The 19,128-nt window shown below is 56.7% G+C and overlaps 1 protein-coding gene across 2 annotated transcripts in view; it reads right to left on the reverse strand.

The window, feature by feature from the left end:
* Positions 1–206: 206 nt before the first annotated feature.
* The window catches only part of LOC129041178 (ras GTPase-activating protein 4), a 35,016-nt gene continuing 16,094 nt past the window's right edge, over positions 207–19,128 (reverse strand). Inside the window, exons 7-21 of one of the 2 annotated variants that reach the window (XM_054496519.2) lie at positions 18,585–18,716; positions 18,187–18,281; positions 14,305–14,422; positions 13,926–14,076; positions 13,597–13,661; positions 12,742–12,854; positions 12,345–12,537; positions 11,982–12,119; positions 11,271–11,415; positions 10,642–10,811; positions 8,519–8,656; positions 5,666–5,801; positions 2,275–2,395; positions 890–954; positions 207–778 (exon numbers count right to left, since the gene is read on the reverse strand). In XM_054496519.2, the coding sequence (XP_054352494.1) occupies positions 657–778; positions 890–954; positions 2,275–2,395; positions 5,666–5,801; positions 8,519–8,656; positions 10,642–10,811; positions 11,271–11,415; positions 11,982–12,119; positions 12,345–12,537; positions 12,742–12,854; positions 13,597–13,661; positions 13,926–14,076; positions 14,305–14,422; positions 18,187–18,281; positions 18,585–18,716 (1,902 nt within the window). In that variant the 3' untranslated portion in view covers positions 207–656. Of the gene's footprint in view, positions 779–889; positions 955–2,274; positions 2,396–5,665; positions 5,802–8,518; positions 8,657–10,637; positions 10,812–11,270; positions 11,416–11,981; positions 12,120–12,344; positions 12,538–12,741; positions 12,855–13,596; positions 13,662–13,925; positions 14,077–14,304; positions 14,423–18,186; positions 18,282–18,584; positions 18,717–19,128 lie in introns of those variants that run through there. The other variant, XM_054496521.1, reaches the window with a different exon arrangement.

The following is a 19,128-nucleotide window of genomic DNA, read 5'->3' on the forward strand; positions in this document are numbered from 1 at the left end:
AGGGGACCCAGGGGCATGGTGGGGACAGCAACTGGGAAGGGAAAGGAACCCCCGACCCCAGAAGAGTGGGGAGAAGAAAGAGGGGGGAACAGGGATGCCCAGAGCCCATGCTGTCAGCCCCATCATCGGCACATCCACCGACAGCCTCCGGCGTCCCCCCGAGCCCACTTTCTCCCCAGACCCTCATCACAAGACCCCAGAGCCTGGACAGTAACAGCAGGTTTACTGTTGGCAACAGCACAGCCCTGTGGCACCCAAGGGTAGCGGGTGGGGTGGCGGCCGGGTCTCCTGGGGTCCCGTTCTCCCTCCCATTCTCTAGGTCCCTGGAGGCCAGACCCCTGGGTGTGGCCCGTCCTAGCAGTGGTTCTGGCTGGGTCTGTCCTAGGCAGGAGAGGAGGGTCCCTGGAGAGGCAGTGATGGCTACAGCGGCTGTAGGGAGCCGGGGACACTTCAGGCCAGCCATGACAGGCCCAAGCCTGCTCAGCTCTGCACTTCTGGGGATCCCCTTATTCCTGACTCTCCCCCCTCCCCCATTTGGAAGAGACCTAGGGCCTGCACCCTAACGAGGAGGACTGGGGTGAGGGGGTGCAGAGCGTCCTGGGGCGGGGCTCCGAGCGCTTGGCAGGGGACTCGGCAAGGGGAGCGCAGGGCAGGCCTCACGTCTGCAGCTCCAGGAGGCAGTTGGGCTCTGAGGGCGGGGAGCCGGCTGGGCTGGAGCTATGGGCCTCCCGGAGGTCCTGCAGCACCTGGAGCAGCCGGGCCAGTGAGTCCTCCGGGGCTGCGGGCAGAGGCAGCCGTGAGGGCCCCTGGGAGTGAGCGCGAGGATCCCACCCGTGCATCTCTGGAGGGGGCTCGGGCCACGAGCAAGTCCCAGGTGGGCAGGACCTACCTTCGCCAGGGCTCGAGAGCACCGTGCCTGCCTCTGCGCCCCCGCTCAGCTCCCGGTGCCTCTCCCTGTGGGGGAGGTCACAGTGAGGGCCAGCAGCCTCCACTCTCCCTGCCAGAGCTTCTGGTGTCCTTGTGGGAAGGCTGGGGGTGGCCCAGCATGGGCCTCCTGGACTAGAGGTGGCTCTGGGGGTGATGGCAGGGCTGACTCTTTCAGTCTATGAAGAGGAAACACGGGCCCAGCCTCGGCCCTGGGCCACCTTCCAACTTCTCCCTCCCCCGTGTCTTCTCCTCCTCCCCACCCCACTGTGGGTTGACCAGAAGGCCCTTTGCATTTGTTTTGTTTTGTTTTTGAGACAGAGTCTTGTTCTGTGGTCCAGGCTGGAGTGCAGTGGCGCAATCTAAGCTCACTGCAACTTCCATCTCCTGGGTTCAAGCAATTCTCCTGCCTCAGCCTCCCGAGTAGCTGGGATTACAGGCGCCCTCCACCACATCAGTTAATTTTTGTAATTTTAGTAGAGAAGAGGTTTCACCATGTTGGCCAGGCTGGTTTCAAACTCCTGATCTCCAACGATCTGGCTGCCTCCACCTCCCAAAGAGCTGGGATAACAGGCATGAGCCACCACGCCCCACCTTCGTGGGTTTTGAGGGCAGAGATAAACTCTGGAAGAGTCGATGAGGAATGGGGAGGACCACACCCTTCCTCCTTGCAGAGTGTAGGGGTGTGAGAGATGAACGAGCTCCAGTTCCAGTTGGCTCAGGGGAAGCTGAGCGCGTGGGAAGCACTGGATCACCTTGAAGTATCCTGGCACCGGCCGCATCTCCAGAGACCCTGAGTGATGGGGCCTTGGCATCCTGTTTTTTAAAGCTGATCTTTAAAAGCATCCTGTTTTTTCTAAGCTTCTGCCAGGGCTGAGAACCACTGGATGAAGCAAGACGGCCAAGGAACTCAGGGAGTTGGCCGAGGCTGTTCCTGTGCTCCAAGGGCCTGGGGGGAAGAGCTGGGCAGGTTGCAAGATGGGCTCAGCACACGGCATGAAGCAGGCATGGCCCTGACCCTTGGGGCCTCTGTCCTAACCTGAGCTGGCCTCATGCTGCAGAGAGGTACTCCTGGTGCCGGGAGTTGGCTGAGGCTGTTCCTGTGCTCCAAGGGCCCGGGGGGAACAGCTGGGCAGGTTGCAAGGTGGGCTCAGCACACGGCATGAAGCAGGCATGGCCCTGACCCTTGGGGCCTCTGTCCTAACGTGAGCTGGCCTCATGCTGCAGAAAGGTACTCCTGGTGCCCTCCCCAGATGTGGCCAATTAGAAGAGAGGTGACCAGCCACCACGGAGCAGCCCCAAGCCTGGCGCGTTCCCCGGGCTGCACAGGCTCTTCTGGGTGGGACTCACCACAGCATGGCCTCCACGCCCAGCAGGTGCCGGTAGATGAGCTGGGCCTCAAGGTCATGGTCAAGAGGGTCATTCCACTCCTGCAGGGTCACCCGTGACCGGGTCTTATCGCAGCCCTGACCTGGGGGCACAGAGAGGGCAAAGTTACCAGCAGACACTTGGGACTACCATGTCCAACATTGGGGTTGCACAGATGGAGAAACGGAGGCCTGGAGGGGAGAGAGATGCACTCGGGGGTCCCTAGTGAGGGTTGGGCTGGGAGCACAGCCTGCTAAGTCTGACCCAGGCCCTGCCTCGGCTCCCCACCCTCTGGGGGCAGCCGCTTCTCTTGGGGTCAGCCCCTGCACCACGGGATGCGTGACTGTGGAGCGTGGATGTCATCAGGATATGACTCAGGGAGCCGGGTAACTTTTTTTTGTTTTTTTTGAGACGGAGTCTCGCTCTGTCGCCCAGGCTGGAGTGCAGTGGCGCGATCTCAGCTCACTGCAAGCTCCGCCTCCCGGGTTCACGCCATTCTCCTGTTTCAGCCTCCCGAGTAGGTGGGACTACAGGCGCCTGCCACCACGCCCAGCTAATTTTTTATATTTTTAGTAGAGACGGGGTTTCACCATGTTAGCCAGGATGGTCTCGATCTCCTGACCTCGTGATCCACCCGTCTTGGCCTCCCAAAGTACTGGGATTACAGGCCTGAGCCACCGCGCCCGGCCAGGGGGCTGGGTAACTTTCTGGAAGGCTGTCTGCCTGGAAGGGAGCAGGCTGAAATGTTAACATCACGGTGAGGTGGGCCACAGGGGGTTCATGCCTTAGAATGAGCTGGTCCTGCAGCTTGCTGTCTTTATGACCTTACCAAGTCATCTGCCTTCCCTAAGCCTCAGCTTCTCCTCCATACACTGGAATAACAGGCCCTGTCTCTTGGGCCACGGTGGGTCCCACCTTGCCAATAATGAGAGTATCGCTATGATGGTTACAGGCAGAAGCTGCAGGTCATATCAGCCAGCCAGCAATGCCCTTGCAAAGAGTCACCAAGAGGTCAGGCACAGTGGCTCACACCTGTAATCCCAGCACTTTGGGAGGCTGAGGCAGGAAGATAGCTTGAGGCCAGGAGTTCAAGACCAGTCTGGGCAACATAGTGAGACCCCGACTCTACAAAAAAATAAAATAAAAAATAGCTGGGTATGGTAGCATGTGCCTGTAGTCCCAGCTGTGCAGGAGGCTGAGGCAGGAGGATGGCTTGAGCCCAGGAGGTCAAGGCTGCAGTGAGCTATGATTGTGCCACTGCACTCCAGCCTGGGTGAGAGAGTGAGAGACCCAACCCAAAACAAAAACAAAAAGAGTCACCCATCCCTATACAGTGCTTGGCTGTAAATCCAGGGCTGGGCTAGAGTGGGTGGGTCAGTTTTTGATGGCCTCTGCCACACTGGGCTCTGGGGACCAAGGTTTGGCCTGGCCTGAAGGACAGGGGACTCGAAGTGCTGAGTCTACTCTGTAAAGTAAGTGTGGATAACAGGGAGAAGGTCTCGAAAGTTCTAGAACTGTGCTGTTGTACAGGGTGGCAGCTAGCCACATGAAGCTATTTGAGTTAATTAAAATTAAAACAACTTTTTTTGTTTGTTTCTTTTCTATTTTTTTTTTTTTTTTTTTTGAGATGGGGTCTCGCTCTGTCGCCAGGCTGGAGTGCAGTGGCACCATCTTGGCTCACTGCAACCTCTGCCTCCCAGGTTCAAGCAATTCTTCTGCCTCAGCCTCCTGAGTAGCTGGGACTACAGGCCCACACCGCCATGCCTGGCTAATTTTTTTTTTGTATTTTAATAGAGATGGGGTTTCACCATGTTGCCTAGGCTCGTCTCTAACTCTTGAGCTCAGGCAATCTGCCCACCTTGGCCTCCCAAAGTGCTAGGATTACAGGCGTGAGCCACCACACCCGGCCAAAACAACATTTTTAAAAATGTAAAACTCAGGCCAGATGTGGTGGCTCACTCCTACAATCCCAGCACTTTGGGAGGCTGAGGCAGGAGGATTGCTTGAGCCTGGGAATTCAAGACCAGCCTGGACAACATAGCAAGACCCCACCTCTAAAAAAATTTTTTTAAATGAGCCAGGTGTGGTGATGCATGCCGGTAGTGCCAGCCTACTCTGAGGCTGAGGCAGGAGGATTGCTTGAGCCCAGGAGTTGGAGGCCGCAGTGAGCTATGACCGTGCCACTGCACTCCAGCCTGGGCAACAGAGCAAGACCCTGTTTTAAAAAATTAAACAAAAAAAAAAACCCCTCGGCTCCTCAAGCCACATTTCAAGTGCTCAAGAACCACAGGTGCTAGAAGCTAGAGTACTACACAGTATGGAGTCCTTCTAGAAGCTCCTCTATGCCATCCCTCTAGTGCCCAAGTCTCAGGGTCCCCTCCCACCCACAGCTCCGGATTCAGATGGCCAGCATTGGAGTGTGTGAATCCAGGGGCTCTCTGGCTCTCATTAGCAGGGGGTTCCTCGAATGTGTTCCTGAGAACACCAGTTCTGTAAGAAGCTCCTTGGGGAAGAGTAGGGTTCCCTGTCAAATGAGTTTGGGAAGTGCTGGGTTAAACCACGTTAGAAATGGAACTCTAGGCTGGGCATGGTGGCTCACACCTGTGATCCCAGCACTTTGGGAGGCCGAAGAGGGCAGATCATGAGGTCAAGAGTTCAAGACCAGCCTGGTCAACATGGTAAAACCTCATCTCTACTGAAAACACAAAAATTAGCTGGGTGCAGTGGCTTGTGCCTGTAGTACTTGGGAGGCTGAGGCAGGAGAATCACTTGAACCTGGGAAGCGGAGGTTGCAGTGAGCCAAGATTGCACCACTGCACTCCAGCCTGGATGATAGAGCGAGACTCAGTATCAAAAAACAACAACAACAACAAAAAACAAGAGCAGCTTGACCAACATGGTGAAACCCCATCTCTAGTTAAAATACAAAAAAATTAGCTAGGCTTGGTGGCGAGTGCCAGTAATCCCAGCTACTGGGGAGGTTGAGGCAGGAGAATTGCTTGACCCTTGGAGGTGGAGATTGCGGTGAGCTGAGATCGTGCCATTGCACCCCAGTCTGGGGGACAGAGTGAAAGTCTGTCTGAAAAAAAAAAAAAAAAAAAGAAGAAATAAAAAGAAACGGGATTCTAATGTGTTTTCGGGCCTCCTTAGAGCCTTCAGCGAATTCACTCATATGCACCACACACATCACGTGGCATTTCCCAAACCACCTGGTCCATGGCACCCTTTCTGCCCAGAGCTCCTGGAGGGGCCAGCATTGCTTGGGTTAGGTCCCTGCAGGTGCACAGCAGGGCTCAGGGCCCCGTCGTTCAGCCAGAGGCCCAATCTTGCAGTGGACGGATGCAGAGCCCGGGGCCCAGGCCTCCTCTCCCACCTGTCTTCTCTTTTTGGTGGCAGCAGCTCCACTTGTCCCCACGGAAGACGCCAGGGTGGTAGGAGCCCAGCAGGCCGGTGTTGTTGATGCTCACCTTCCACAGTGCAGACAGCCACTGGTTCAGCTCATTCACACACTGCAGGGGACATGGAGGGGGAGGCCTGTTCAGACGTCACCTCCTCTAGGAAGCCCTCCTAACTCGGAGCTCCTGTACCACACCAGACGCCATGTTCACCACCACCCCAACCCAGCAGCTTTGAATGAATTAGGAGAGGCTGCCCTTCCTCCAGTGGAACATGACCCACGCCCGGGGACATGGCCTGGAGAGCAGGTGCAGTGGCTCACTCCTATAATCCCAGCACTTTGGGGGGCCGAGGTGGGAGGATCGCTTGAGCCCAGGAATTCAAGACCAGCCTGAGCAACACAGCAAGACCTCATCCTCTCCTCTCCTACCTGTCTTGTCTTTTTGGTGGCAGCAGCTCTACTTGTCCCTGAAGAAGGCACCGGGATGGTAGGAGCCCAGGAGGCCAGTGTGGGCTGGATTTCAGCCGCTGCTGGCCCCTTGGCCACGCTTGTAGGTATTCCAGAACCCGCCAAATATATTTGGTGGCCCTGATATCACTACTTTTCCCTGTGGCTCTGGCCCCTGACACAAAAGGGAACCCCTAGAGGGAAGGGCACAGAGGGACAGGTCTGTGACTTCCTCCCCACAGGCCATGACGGTCACACCCAGAAGAAACCAACCCCCCTCCAGCTGCAGGCTTCCTACTTGTCTCACATGTCCCTGCCCTAGATACACATCTGGGTCACCCTCCTACAAGGTCCCTGCTCGAATGCCACCCATCAGAGGTCTTCCCTGACCACTCTTTAATTTTTTAAGGTTTTTTTTTTTTTTTTTGAGACAGAGTCTTGCTCTGTTACCAGGCTGGAGTGCAGTGGCTCGATCTCGGCTCACCGCAACCTCCACCTCCCAGGTTCAAGCGATTCTCCTGCCTCAGCCTCCTGAGTAGCTGGGACTACAGGCACGCGCCACCACACCCAGCTAATTTTCATATTCTCCCTGGCCACTCTTAATAGGGCAGACCGCTCCCTCCTATACCCCACTCTGTTCCCTCCCTTGCTCCCTCAGTCTCTTCTGGTTCCCTTCAAGTCACTATCACAATTTGACTTTTCTTTTCTTTTAAGAGACAGGGTCTCACTCTGTTGCCTAGGCTGGAGTGCAGTATTGTGATCATAGTTCACTACAACCTCCAACTCACTGCAGCCTCCAACTCCTGGGCTCAGGCTATCCTCCTGCCTCAGCCTCCCAAGTAGCTGGAATCACAGGTGCATGCCATCATGGCTGGCTAATTTTTTTTTGTAGAGATGGGGTCTTGCTACATTGGCCAGGCTGTTCTCAAACTCCTGGCCTCCAGTGATCCTCCCACCTCAGCCTCCTAAAGCACTGGGACTACAGGCATAAGCCACTGTGCCTGGACCGACATTTGAAACATGTATTTATTGGCCCATCTTCTCCCCGGGATATCAGCTCCATGAGGGCAAGACTCTGCCTCATCTGCCACTGTATCCCCTCACCTAGAATCACGCCTGGAACCTAGGAGGTGCTCAGTAAGTATTTTTTAAATAAACGAATGAATGAGTTAATGAAGGAACAGATGAGAAGGTTATTTGAGAACATGCACCCAGAGCCACACAGAGCATAACGTTTGATTATTAGGCATTGATACAGACACAGAAACGCACAGGTGCCAGCTCAGACTTTCTGTTTTAGAGACAGGGTCTTGCTCTGTTGCCCCGGCTAGAACGCTGGGATTATCGGCATGAACCAGCGTGCCTGGCCCCCATCTCAGTTATCTGGAAATAGTTTCCAACAAACGGGTGCACATGCAAATTTCACATCATGGGGATGCACCTGTCTGTGCACTGGCCCACACACAGACCTACACATGGATGCTCTGGGAAAGACATGGGCCATGGCCTCCTGGGGGCTCAGACCCCTGGACAACACACACACACCTGTCCCTGACACCTCCCAGATTAGACATACCCTGCGGTGCCTGATGTAGCTGGTAGGGGGGCGAGAGGCTCAATCAACTCTTTTCTCATCCAGTCCACTCAGGCCACTCCCACAGCACCCAGGCCACTCCCACAGAGCTCAGGCCACTCCCACAGCACCCAGGCCATTCCTACAGCACCCAGGGCACTCCCATAGCACCCAGGCCACTCCTACAGAGCTCAGGCCACTCCCACAGCACCCAGGCCACTCCCACAGAGCTCAGGCCACTCCCACAGCACCCAGGCCATTCCCACAGCACCCAGGGCACTCCCATAGCATCCAGGCCACTCCCACAGCACCCAGGCCACTCCCATAGCATCCGGGGCACTCCCATAGCACCCAGGCCACTCCCATAGAGCTCAGGCCACTCCCACAGCACCCAGGCCTCTCCCATAGAGCTCAGGCCACTCCCACAGCACCCAGGCCATTCCTACAGCACCCAGGGCACTCCCATAGCACCCAGGCCACTCCCACAGAGCTCAGGCCACTCCCACAGCACCCAGGCCATTCCCACAGCACCCAGGGCACTCCCACAGCACCCAGGGCACTCCCACAGCACCCAGGCCACTCCCATAGAGCTCAGGCCACTCCCACAGCACCCAGGCCTCTCCCACAACACTCAGGCCACTCCCACAGGGCTCATGCCACTCCCACAGCACCCAGGCCTCTCCCACAACACTGAGGCCACTCCCACAGGGCTCATGCCACTCCCACAGCACCCAGGCCACTCCCATAGCACCCAAGCCACTCCCACAGTGCTCAGGCCACTCCCACAGCACCCGCTCCCCTCCCCACACCTTGCACTGCAGGTAGGCAGTCTGGGGCCTTCCGGCGTCGTCCGTGTAGATGACCTGCATGACGTGCGAGCTGCCAAAGCTCTTTTCCTCCACCTTTTCCGCTGCCCGGATGTTGGCTAACTTGATGAGGGCGCTTTTCTGGGACAGGCGGGGAGGAGAAGGCTCAGGGACCTAGCCAAGGCCATTCCATTCCCCATCTCTGGGCCTCAGCCTCCCCTTCTGCAGCACCAGGGGTAGGTGTGGGAGACCCAGAGTGACCTCAGCCAGGGCAGAGCACAGACTGATGGTGACCAAGTGCCCAGCAACTGGGAGGGGAGGACCTGGCCTCTCAGGGGGGAACTCCCAGAAGGCCTGGGAGGTGTGAGCTTTGGGGTAGTGTCTGGACAGCCAGCATTCTCTGGGCTACAAAGCCAATCCAGCCGTGGCCAAGGCTTTGTGACTTTGCATTTATTAATTTTCCAACTTGTTTTTGTAGTCCCAGGCTCTAATAGTCATATCCTGACTGGGGGCACTGGCTCACGCCTGTAATCCCAGCACTTTGGGAGGCCGAGGCCGGTGGATCACCTGAGGCTGGGAGTTCGAGACTAGCCTGACAAATATGGAGAAACCCCATCTCTACTAAAAATGCAAAATTAGCCGAGCATGGTGGCGCATGCCTGTAATCCCAGCTACTCGGGAGGCTGAGGCAGGAGAATCGCTTGAACCCGGGAGGCGGAGGTTGCGGTGAGCTGAGATCGCACCATTGCACTCCAGCCTGGGCAACAAAAGCGAAACTCCATCTCAAAAAAAAAAAAAAAAAGGGACCAGAATTAAATAATGCCCATGTAGTCAAATCTTTCAAACCTGGCAAGGAAGATGTATAATAATCATCTGAATGCTTTGGGAGGCTGGGGCGGGAGGATTACTTGAGGCCAGGAGTTTGAGACCAGCCTGGGCAGCATAGCAAGACCCTATCTCTGCAAAAAAAGTTAAAGAAAATTAGCTGGGCTTGGTGGCACGTGCCTATAGTCCCAGCTACTTGGGAGGCTGAGGCAGGAAGATTGCTTGAGCCCAGGAGTTCGAGGCTGCAGTCAGCTATGATCGCACCACTGCGCTACAGCCTGGGTGACAGAGCAAGACCCTATCTCAAAAAATAATTATCATCATCTGAGGGGTCTTTGGTCGGAAGGGGCAGGCCCCTTGTCTGGTGGGACCCCTGAGCTGGTTCTTTGAGAACAGGGTGGGTGATGAGCTTCTTCACCTACCCCTAGCCCACTCTCACCTGCCCAGGGCTAGGCTGGGTACTACTGGCAGATCATCCCCATAGCCTGCATGACTGGGGGCAGGTGTACTGCAAGGGGTCACCAGGTCCATGGAGGAAGTACGTCCTCAGCCCTTCCTGGGAGAAGAGAGCTTGCAGGAGGTGACCCATGACTCAGAGAGGGCTGTACAAGATGATCTTTGAGATCTCTTCCCACGCCAAGATTCTGTGCTTCTATATTCCTGCCTCTTCCAGGAAGCCTCCCCTAGTTGCCCTAGCCTCCTCCTCATCTAGCAGCCCAGGTGACATACTATCTTTAATAATACCATTTGCCTAAATAGTACTACCTGCCAGGCCCTGGGTCAGGACCCTTAGGGAGATCATCTCATTTAATCCTCAACAACCTGGTAAGGTCGGATCATCTTCCTCCCTTTTTTTTTTTTTTTTTTTTTTGAGACGGAGTCTTGCTCTGTTGCCCAGAGTGCAGTGGCACGATCTTGGCTCACTGCAACCTCTGCCTCCTGGGTTCAAGCGATTCCCGTGCCTCAGCCTCCTGAGTAGCTGGGACTACAGGCACCCAACATCACACCTGGCTAATTTTTTGTATTTTTAGTAGAGACGGGGTTTCTCCATGTTGGCCAGGCTGGTCTCTAACTCCTGACCTCAAGTGATCCACCCGCCTTGGCCTCCCAAAGTCCTGGGATTACAGGCGTGAGCCACTGTGCCCGGCCCTCCTAGGTTCTGATAAGCAGTACAGATGCCGCACACCTGGCTTTCTTCTCTGACCCTGGGGGTACCTCAGGTGGGCTCCAAGGAAGAGGACAGGTGCCTCTAAGGTGCCATAACCTCTCAGCCCCACTTGCCGGCCTCTCTCCTTACCTACCTTGGAGCTGGGCGTCTTGGCGAAGCTGAGGGCCTCGGTAGTGAGGGAGAAGTAGAGCTTCTTGAAGGAGGAGGACATGAGGGGGCCCTTGCCCTTGGTCCTGTGGATGAAGAGTGGCCCCTCCTTCACAGGTGGCGCCTGCAAACTCAGCATCCGCTGCAGGTCCAGCTCTGCCAGGCCAGGGAGGGAGGGGAATAGAGAGCCCAGTGAATGAGGGCGGGACCGGGGAGGGCGGAGCAGTGGGCGGGGCCATGGGGCTCAAGGGCTGAGCAAATCTGAACAGCAGGTAGTGGACGTGGTCATGGGGCTCAAGGGCGGAGCAAACATCAACAGCAGGTGGTGAGCGGGGTGACAGGTGGACTGAGGAAGGCAGGGCCATGGGCTTGGAGGCGGGACACGCGTCAATAGCAGGTGGCGGCGGGGCTATGGAGCTCAAGGATGGAGCAAATGTCAACAGGCACAGATGATGGTGGGTGAGGCCATGGGTCTAGGGGTGGGGCAAATGTCAACAGCAGGCGGTGGATGGGGCCACGAGAGGAACAAACAGCGGTGGGTGGGGCCATGGGGCTCAGGGGCGGAGCAAACGTCAGCAGTAGGCTGCGGGCGGGTCTGTGCAGGGCGGTGCGCACCATCCTTCTCCTCGATGTCCACGAGCTTGGTGATGAAGTCCTTAAGCTGCGCCACGCCCTGGCGCACGGTGGGCTGCAGCGGCTCCATCCAAGCCTCCTTGGCCCTGGAAGCCGGCGTGTCCATGTTGCCCACGTTCTGGACTGCCTGGAGGTGACAGCAGGAAGAACCAGGTTCTGCTGGGTTAGGGGCCCAGCCACTGCACCCCCTCCCACCCCGCCCCCAAGTCTTTGCTACTCAGCTGGAGAGATGGAGGCAGAGGCGACAGAGGCCATGCCCACGGGCCCCCTCCAGCCCCACTAGGGATCAGGGAGGAGAGGATCATGAAGTTTGATGCCTTATGATAACTGAGACCACTTGGGCCTTCCTCTGTAGGTTTAACTGACGCTGCTGCACTGGGTACCCCACCCCGGTGCCAGGCACATAGGTGCAGCCTGAGAGTAAGCAGACCGGGGTTGGAAGGTCCCGCGATTCACCACCGACAGGCTGGGCGGCCTTGGCAACCTCCGACCCCTCGCAGGCCTGTTCCCTTATCCATGAGATGGAGCTCGGACAAGGTGGCCACAGGAAGGCTTTGCAAACTGTGAAGTACAGTGCCCACGTGGGCGTGCCAGTGGCCTCGCCGGAGCCGGTAGGGAACACTCTGCAGTCCAGGCCAGGGCCCCGGTGGGACACCCAGCTGTGCATCCCGCCCGTGGCCGCAAGGCCCGCACCTTGGCCAGCAGGAGCAGTGTGCGGCTGGTGCGGGCGTCCGCGTGGCGCTCCCGCAGGTGGAAGAGCTTGGGCGACATGATGGCGGGAGAGAAGAAGCGCAGGCACAGGAAGCTGGTGACGGCGATGAACGGTACATTCTGGAGGGGTGCGGGAGAGTGCGGGCTGGAGTCCCCCAGACCTGGGCTCCTGGCAGCCCCCTCCCCTTAGGCTCCCTCCCTGACCCTTCCCGGGACACAGCCTCCCTGGTCCTCCCCAGCGCTCCCTGGTTCTCCCCAGCGCTCCCTGGTTCCCCACCGCTCTTCGCCCCTCGCCCCAGCCCAGTCCAACCCGGCCCAGCCTAGCCCGGCGGGTGGAGGGCGCACCTCGTGCTGGGCGCCGGGGAAGCGCTCGCGCACGCGCCGGAAGAGCTGGCGGAAGGTGGCGCGCACCACGGCGGGGCACGCGCGAACCGAGCGGCTGAGCGCGCTCAGCAGCGTCCCCAGGTGGGCGCGCAGCGTCTGCGCGCTTTGCTCCAGCACCTCGGCCTCGGTCTGCGGGCGGTGCAGCCCGGAGCACCTGCGTGGAATGGGGCGGGTTGGCAGAGGGGGTCGCGGTCAGCGCCAGGGCCACGACAGGAACAGTGGCTCTCACAGTAGCCAGGACACGGACACAGGGGACAATACACGGGTGGGCAGAGGCACAAACACACGTGCTGACAGGGCCTGATCCCAACCTGCTGCCGCTGCGCCCCGCACCCCCTGGAGTTACCCCCGGCCTCACCCTACATCCTTAACTTCCACTTTGCTGGGGTCCAGCTCCACGTACTTCTTCTCCTCAAACACCTTGTTGATGATGGGGCCCAGGACGCCGTGCAGGTACTGCATCCCGGCCACCTGGGGACCACCACAGGTCACATTGATCCTGTGTCCCCAGTCCCACTCCAGCTGCCCACCCTCTCCCGGCAGCTGCCCCTGCACCATTTGCCTGCCGTATCCGCCCAGGAGGGGGCCAGGTACACATGCAGGGCAAACTGTTTATCCATGAATGAATGAGTGAGTGAATGAATGAATGACTAGAATTCTTAGCCCTTGTAATCCCAGCACTTTGGGAGGCCAAGGCAGGAGGATCACTTGAGGCCAGGAGTTTGAGACCAGCCTGGACAACATAGTGAGACTGTCTGTAACTTAAATTTTAATCACACACACACTCTTTTTGGGAGGGGGCGGGGCACGGAGTCTCGCTCTGTGGCCCAGGCTAGAGTGCAGTGGCGTGAGCTCACTACAACCTCTGGCTCCTGGTTCAAGTGAGTCTCCTGCCTCAGCCTCCCCAGTAGCTGGGATTACAGGCACCCCCCACCATGCCAGGCTAATTTCTGTATTTTTAGTAGAGATGGGGTTTCGCCATGTTGGCCAGGCTGGTCTCGAACTCCTGACCTTAAGTGATCCGCCCGCCTCAGCCTCCCAAAGTGCTGGAATTACAGGCATGAGCCACTATGCCCAGCCACATTCTTAACCTTAAAGGGCTCTGAATACGGAGCTAGAACACTGGAGTGGAAGTCCCAGCCCCCTCTGTCGCTCTCTCTGAAGCTGGGTGTTGTCATTTGTAAGATGAGGACAATATAGCATGCAACCTCACCTTCAGAAAAGACTCCATGCATTTTGAGGCCAGAGAGTTGCTCCGGAACAGGGTGTTGGTCTCACCTACAAACAGAGGTCCCAGTGGGTAGGGGGCTGGGACAAAGCTTTTAGGGGAGGGGGAGGACAGAGGACCCTGGGGCTGGGGGATCTAAGCTGGCCCCTCAATAAAGGGCCTCCTCGCCACCTCCCAGCCCACTGTCCCACCTCTGCCCTTGGCTCTGTTCCTTGCCACCCTCCTGTCTGACCCCATCTGCCTCCCACAGGAGGAGCCCACCCACCCCCAAACACCTCCCAGTGTTCTGGGCCCAGCTCCCTCCCAGGCCTCACTGGTGCGACTCAGCTCCAGCTGGAAGAGCAGGTCCAGGAAGTCCTTGGCCAGCCCCTGCCCCAGGAAGAGCTTGAGCAGGTTCGTGGCCACATCCTGGCGACACTCGGTGCTGGTTGTCTCCTCGATGAGTGGGATCAGCTGCCCTGGGCCCTGCAGGGAGAGGCACGGGGGATCCCAAACCCTTCCCTCTGAGGACCTCAGAGCATCCCAGGGAAAGAGGACATTTTCCCAAGGGGTGGCTGGGGACGGGGCCCTGGACACTGGCCAGCTCCTCACATCCCCAGACCTCAGTTTTCTGCTCTGCAGAATGGGTTTAGAAGGACAGGGGCACAGGCCTACCGCCACTGGACCCTCCCACCATGCCCAGGCCCCCCTCACCTGTATGCCCAGCTTGACCTCGTGGCACAGCAGCTGCACCAGCGGCTGGTAGGAGCTGGAGGGCAGCACCATCTCGTCCCGCAGCCGCACCTCCAGCTGCAAGGAGCCCAGGTTGCCCCTGGAATGGGCAGCCTGTGACCTCTCCACCAGGGACTCAGGCCACCCTGGACCACACTGCTCCCATGGCCTCCAGTTTTTTCCCTTGGGGCCAGCCTCCCATCTGTCTGCTCAGGCCCTCCATCTGGGTGCCCTGCACAGCTCTGCCTCCCAGGCTCTGCCCGGGCTATTTATTTTCTCTTTTTGGAAAGCCCTTCCTGTTTCTGCACTCAAGGCACCTCTATCTGTCTTCAAGGTCTGGCTCCCTGCCACCTCCAAGCTTGGGTATGTGGAGCTCCCAGCCTTGAATCTATAAACTCCCAGATAATGGCACCATCATGTGTATACTTTACAGCAGAAGCAAATCCCCAACCCTCATAACAACCTAATAGGGAAACTGAGACCCGAGCCAGTTCAGCAACTTGCCACATTAGATCGAGCTTCCAAGCTTCCCTGTTCTGACAGGGAAGGTCAGAACAGAGGAGGGTGTGGACCAAGGCATGACATCCTCTAAGGCTCCCACTGCCCCTGCTCAGCACGAGCCTCATGCACAGGAGCAGTGTTAAGATGGGCCCCTGGGCCTGGCGCAGTGGCTCATGACTGTAATCCCAGCACTTTGGGAGGCCAAGGCAGGTGGATCACTTGAGGTCAGGAGTTCGAGACCAGCCTGGCCAACACAGCAAAACCCCATCTCTACTAAAAAAAAAATACAAAAATTAGCCAGGCATGGTGGCAGGTGCCTGTAATCCCAGCTACTTGGGAGACTGAGGCAGGAGAAGCACTTCAACCCAGGAAGCAGAGGTTGCAGTGAGCCAGGATTGTACCACTGCACTCCAGCCTGACTCTGTCTCAAAAAAAAAAAAAAAAAAAAAAAGATGGGAAGATGGGCCTTGGCTGGTTCTATGGAAACACCTTGTGCTGGACACACAGCCGTCCACCTGCCCCTACCCTGTTAAGGATGGGAATTGGGGGAAGGGGGGTCTGGGGCCTTCCACAGAGACACAAAGCTGAACCATCGAGGGCTGTGGGCTACAGCAAACAAGCCAGAGGGCTTTCTAGACAGGCTGCCAGATTTAGCAAAATGACCCAAGACACCCAGTTAAATGTGAATATTTTATTTACTTATTAACTATTTCTTTAGAGATGGGGTCTTGCTACGTTGCCCAGGCTGGTCTTGAACTCCTGGGCTCAAGCGATCCTCCTGCCTTGGCCTCCCAAAGTGCTGAGATTACAGGCATGCGCCACCACACCCAGCCTAAATTTGAATATTTTTAGTATAGGTATGTCTCAAATAGTGCATGGTCATTCTTCTTTTTTTTTTTTTTTTTTTTTTTGCTGAGATGGAGTCTTGCTCTGTCACCCAGGCTGGAGTGCAGTGGCGCAATCTTGGCTCACTGCAACCTCCACCTCCCAGGTTCAAGCAATTCTCCATCCTCAGCCTCCCAAGTAGCTGGGATTAGAGGTGCCCACCACCACATCCGGGTAATTTTTGTATTTTTAGTAGAGACGGGATTTCACCATGTTGGCCAGGCTGGTCTTGAAGTCCTGGTCTTGAAGTCCTGATCTCATGATCCACCCGCCTCGGCCACCCAAAGTGCTGAGATTACAGGCATGAGCCACCGCACCCAGCCGTTTTCTTGAGACGGAGTTTCGCTCTTGTCACCAAGGCTGGAGTGCAGTGGTGGGATCTCAGCTCACTGCAACCTCCATCTCCTGGGTTCAAGCGATTATCCTGCTTCAGCCTCCCAAGTAGCTTGGATTACAGGTGCCCACCACCATTTTTTGTACTTTTAGTAGAGACGGTGTTTCACCATGTTGGCCAGGCTGGTCTCGAACTCTTGACCTCAAGTGATCCACCCACCTCAACCTCCCAAAGTGTTGGGATTACAGGTGTGAGCCACCATGCCCAGCGGTTATTCTTATACTAAAAAAGTATTCACAGCCGGGCGCAGGTCAGGAGTTCAACATCAAGCCCGGCCATCACGGTGAAACCCCATCTCTACTAAAACTACAAAAAATTAGCCAGGTGAGGTGGTCCCAGCTACCTGGAATGTTGAGGTGGGAGGATTGCTTGCACCCAGGAGGTGGAGACTACAGTGAGCTATGATCACCACTGCACTGGTGATACAGGTGCATGCCTGTAATCCCAGCTACTCGGGAGGCTGAGGCACGAGAATTGCTTGAACCTGGAAGGCAGAGGTTGCAGTGAGCCAAGACCGTGCCACTGCACTCCATCCAGCCTAGGTGACAGAGTGAGATTCTGTCTCAAAAAAAAAAAAAAATTATTCACTGTTTATCTGAAATTAAGTTTTAACTGGGTGTTCTTTTTTTTTTTTTTTGAGACAGAGTCTAGCTTTGTCACCCAGGCTAGAGTGCAATGGCGCAATCTTGGCTCACTACAACCTCTGCCTCCGGGGTTCAAGCAATTCTGCCTGCCTCAGCCTCCCCAGTAGCTGGGATTACAGGCGCCCGCCATCTGGCCAGGCTGGTCTCAAACTCCTGACCTCAGGTGATCCACCCACCTCGATCTCCCAAAGTGCTGGGATTACAGGCATGAGCCACCACGCCTGGCCTAATTTTTTATTTCTTTGTAGAGACGGAGTCTCACTTTCTTGCCCAGGCTGGTCTCAAACTCCTTGCCCCAAGTGATCCTCCCACCTTGGCCTCCCAAAGAGCTGGGATTACAGGCATGAGCCACCGCTCCTGGCCAACAGTCAGGAGCTTATCTCACAACCCTATTCCTGGAGAATCTGGCATAGGGAGTTGGAGCTATGGCTCAGGGACACTGACCTTGGAGACTTGAACTCTGGTCTGAGGTCTGCAGGGAAATTTTCAAAGGGAAAATGTCTGAGCACTTGTTTTAGAAACTTCCAGAGGCAGAAAGCAGGAGACCTGTACAACCTGTGAGCTAAGAAGACAGACCTGACCGGGTGCGGTGGCCCATGCCTGTAATCCTAGCACTTTGGCAGGCTGAGGCGGGTGGATCACTTGAGGTCAGGAGTTCGAGACCAACTTGGCCAACATGGTGAAACCCTGTCTCTACCAAAAATACAAAAATTAGCCGAGCATGGTGGCATACAGTTGTAATCTCAGCTAATCCGGAGGCTGAGAGGCAGGAGAATCACTGGAACCCAGGGGATGGAGGTTGCAGTGAGCCAAGATTGTGCCGCTGCACTCCAGCCTGGGTGACAGAGCAAGACTCCATCTCAAAAAAAAAAAAAAAAAGACAGAAGACAGAGCTGAGCTGAGTGCGGAACTGTGGGGAAAAATAAAGGGGAGGGGCAAGGCGCAGTGGCTCACACCTGTAATCCCAGTACTTTGGGAGGCCGAGGTGGGCGGATCACAAGGTCAGGAGATCGAGACCATCCTGGCTAACACGGTGAAACCCTGTCTCTACTAAAAATGCAAAAAATTAGCCGGGCACGGTGGCGGGTGCCTGTTGTCCCAGCTACTTGGGAGGCTGAGGCAGACGAATGGTGTGAACCCGGGAGGCGGAGCCTGCAGTGATTTGAGATCACGCCACTGCACTCCAGCCTGGGGACAGAGCGAGACTCCGTCTAAAAAATAAATAAATAAATAAATAAATAAAAAATAAAGGGGAGGTGGAGCCCAGCCAGGATGAGAAGGATGCTGGCCCGGTGGGCAGAGGCTGAGGGGATCCTGGAGCTGTGTCTCCTGACCTCTTACCCCTGAGCAGCCCCCCTGCCCTGCCTGCCTGTAGCCAATTCCCAAATGTCAGCCCCCACCCCACCCCTTGAGGCCGGCTGCCCAGCCCCACACACTTACTCGTCATGCCGCCGGCTCTTGGACTGGTCGGGCTGCAGCCGGAACCAGCCTTCCTCCTGCTGGGCCACCTGCAGTCTCTGGACATCGATCACCACCTGGGGACATAGTGGCTGTCTTCCTGGAGCTGGGAGACTTAGGTCTCCTCCTTGCCAACTACTGTTCTTAGTGGGGAGGGGCTCCTTCCAAGGGTCCCTGAGTGCCAGTGGCAGTGGGGGAAGTTGCTGGTTCTGGCAGACGGTGGTGGGGTAGTCCCAGCCTTCCTGAGTGTCCCTCTTTGGGGAAGCCGGAGGGAGGTCCCTGAGGATGGGATGGCTGCAATGGAGCCAGGTGCTGGGGGACAGCAGGTTTAGCCTGCCGGGGGTGGGGGGATGGGGAGGAGGCGGGGCGGTGGTGCTCACTTTGCCCAGGAAGTCATTTCGGCTGACAAGGTCCCAGTCCCAGGCCTCCACGCACAGCGCCTCCGTGGCCCCCTCCTCCAGCTCAAATTCAAACGTCTCATTCCAGCGTGGGTAGCATGACTTCTTCACGATCTGCCCAGAGGAGGGTGGGAGGGGGTTAGGCTGATGTCACTGGACTCCCCAGGCTGGGCAAAAGGCAGAGCTGCCCCAGACACCTCCCCTGGGTTCCCCACAGCCTCCTTGCCTTGGAGTTTCTGCCACAGCAGAGGTTAAAATGTCCTGTCCAAGCTCCCACCCATTTATCAGATGGGGAGAATTGAGGCCCAGGGTGGGGAAAAAACATATCCAAGACCACACAGCCAAACAGTACTGACTATGAGAATGTGGTGAACAGGGAACACCTCTACACTGCTGGTGGGAATGTGAACTAGTACAACCACTATGGAAAACAGTGGAGATTCCTTAACTAACTAAAAGTAGAATTACCACTTGATTCAGCAATCCCACTACTGGGTATCTACCCAGAGGAGAAGTCATTATACAA

Source organism: Pongo pygmaeus, chromosome 6 (assembly GCF_028885625.2).
Source record: "Pongo pygmaeus isolate AG05252 chromosome 6, NHGRI_mPonPyg2-v2.0_pri, whole genome shotgun sequence".
NCBI lineage: Eukaryota > Metazoa > Chordata > Mammalia > Primates > Hominidae > Pongo > Pongo pygmaeus.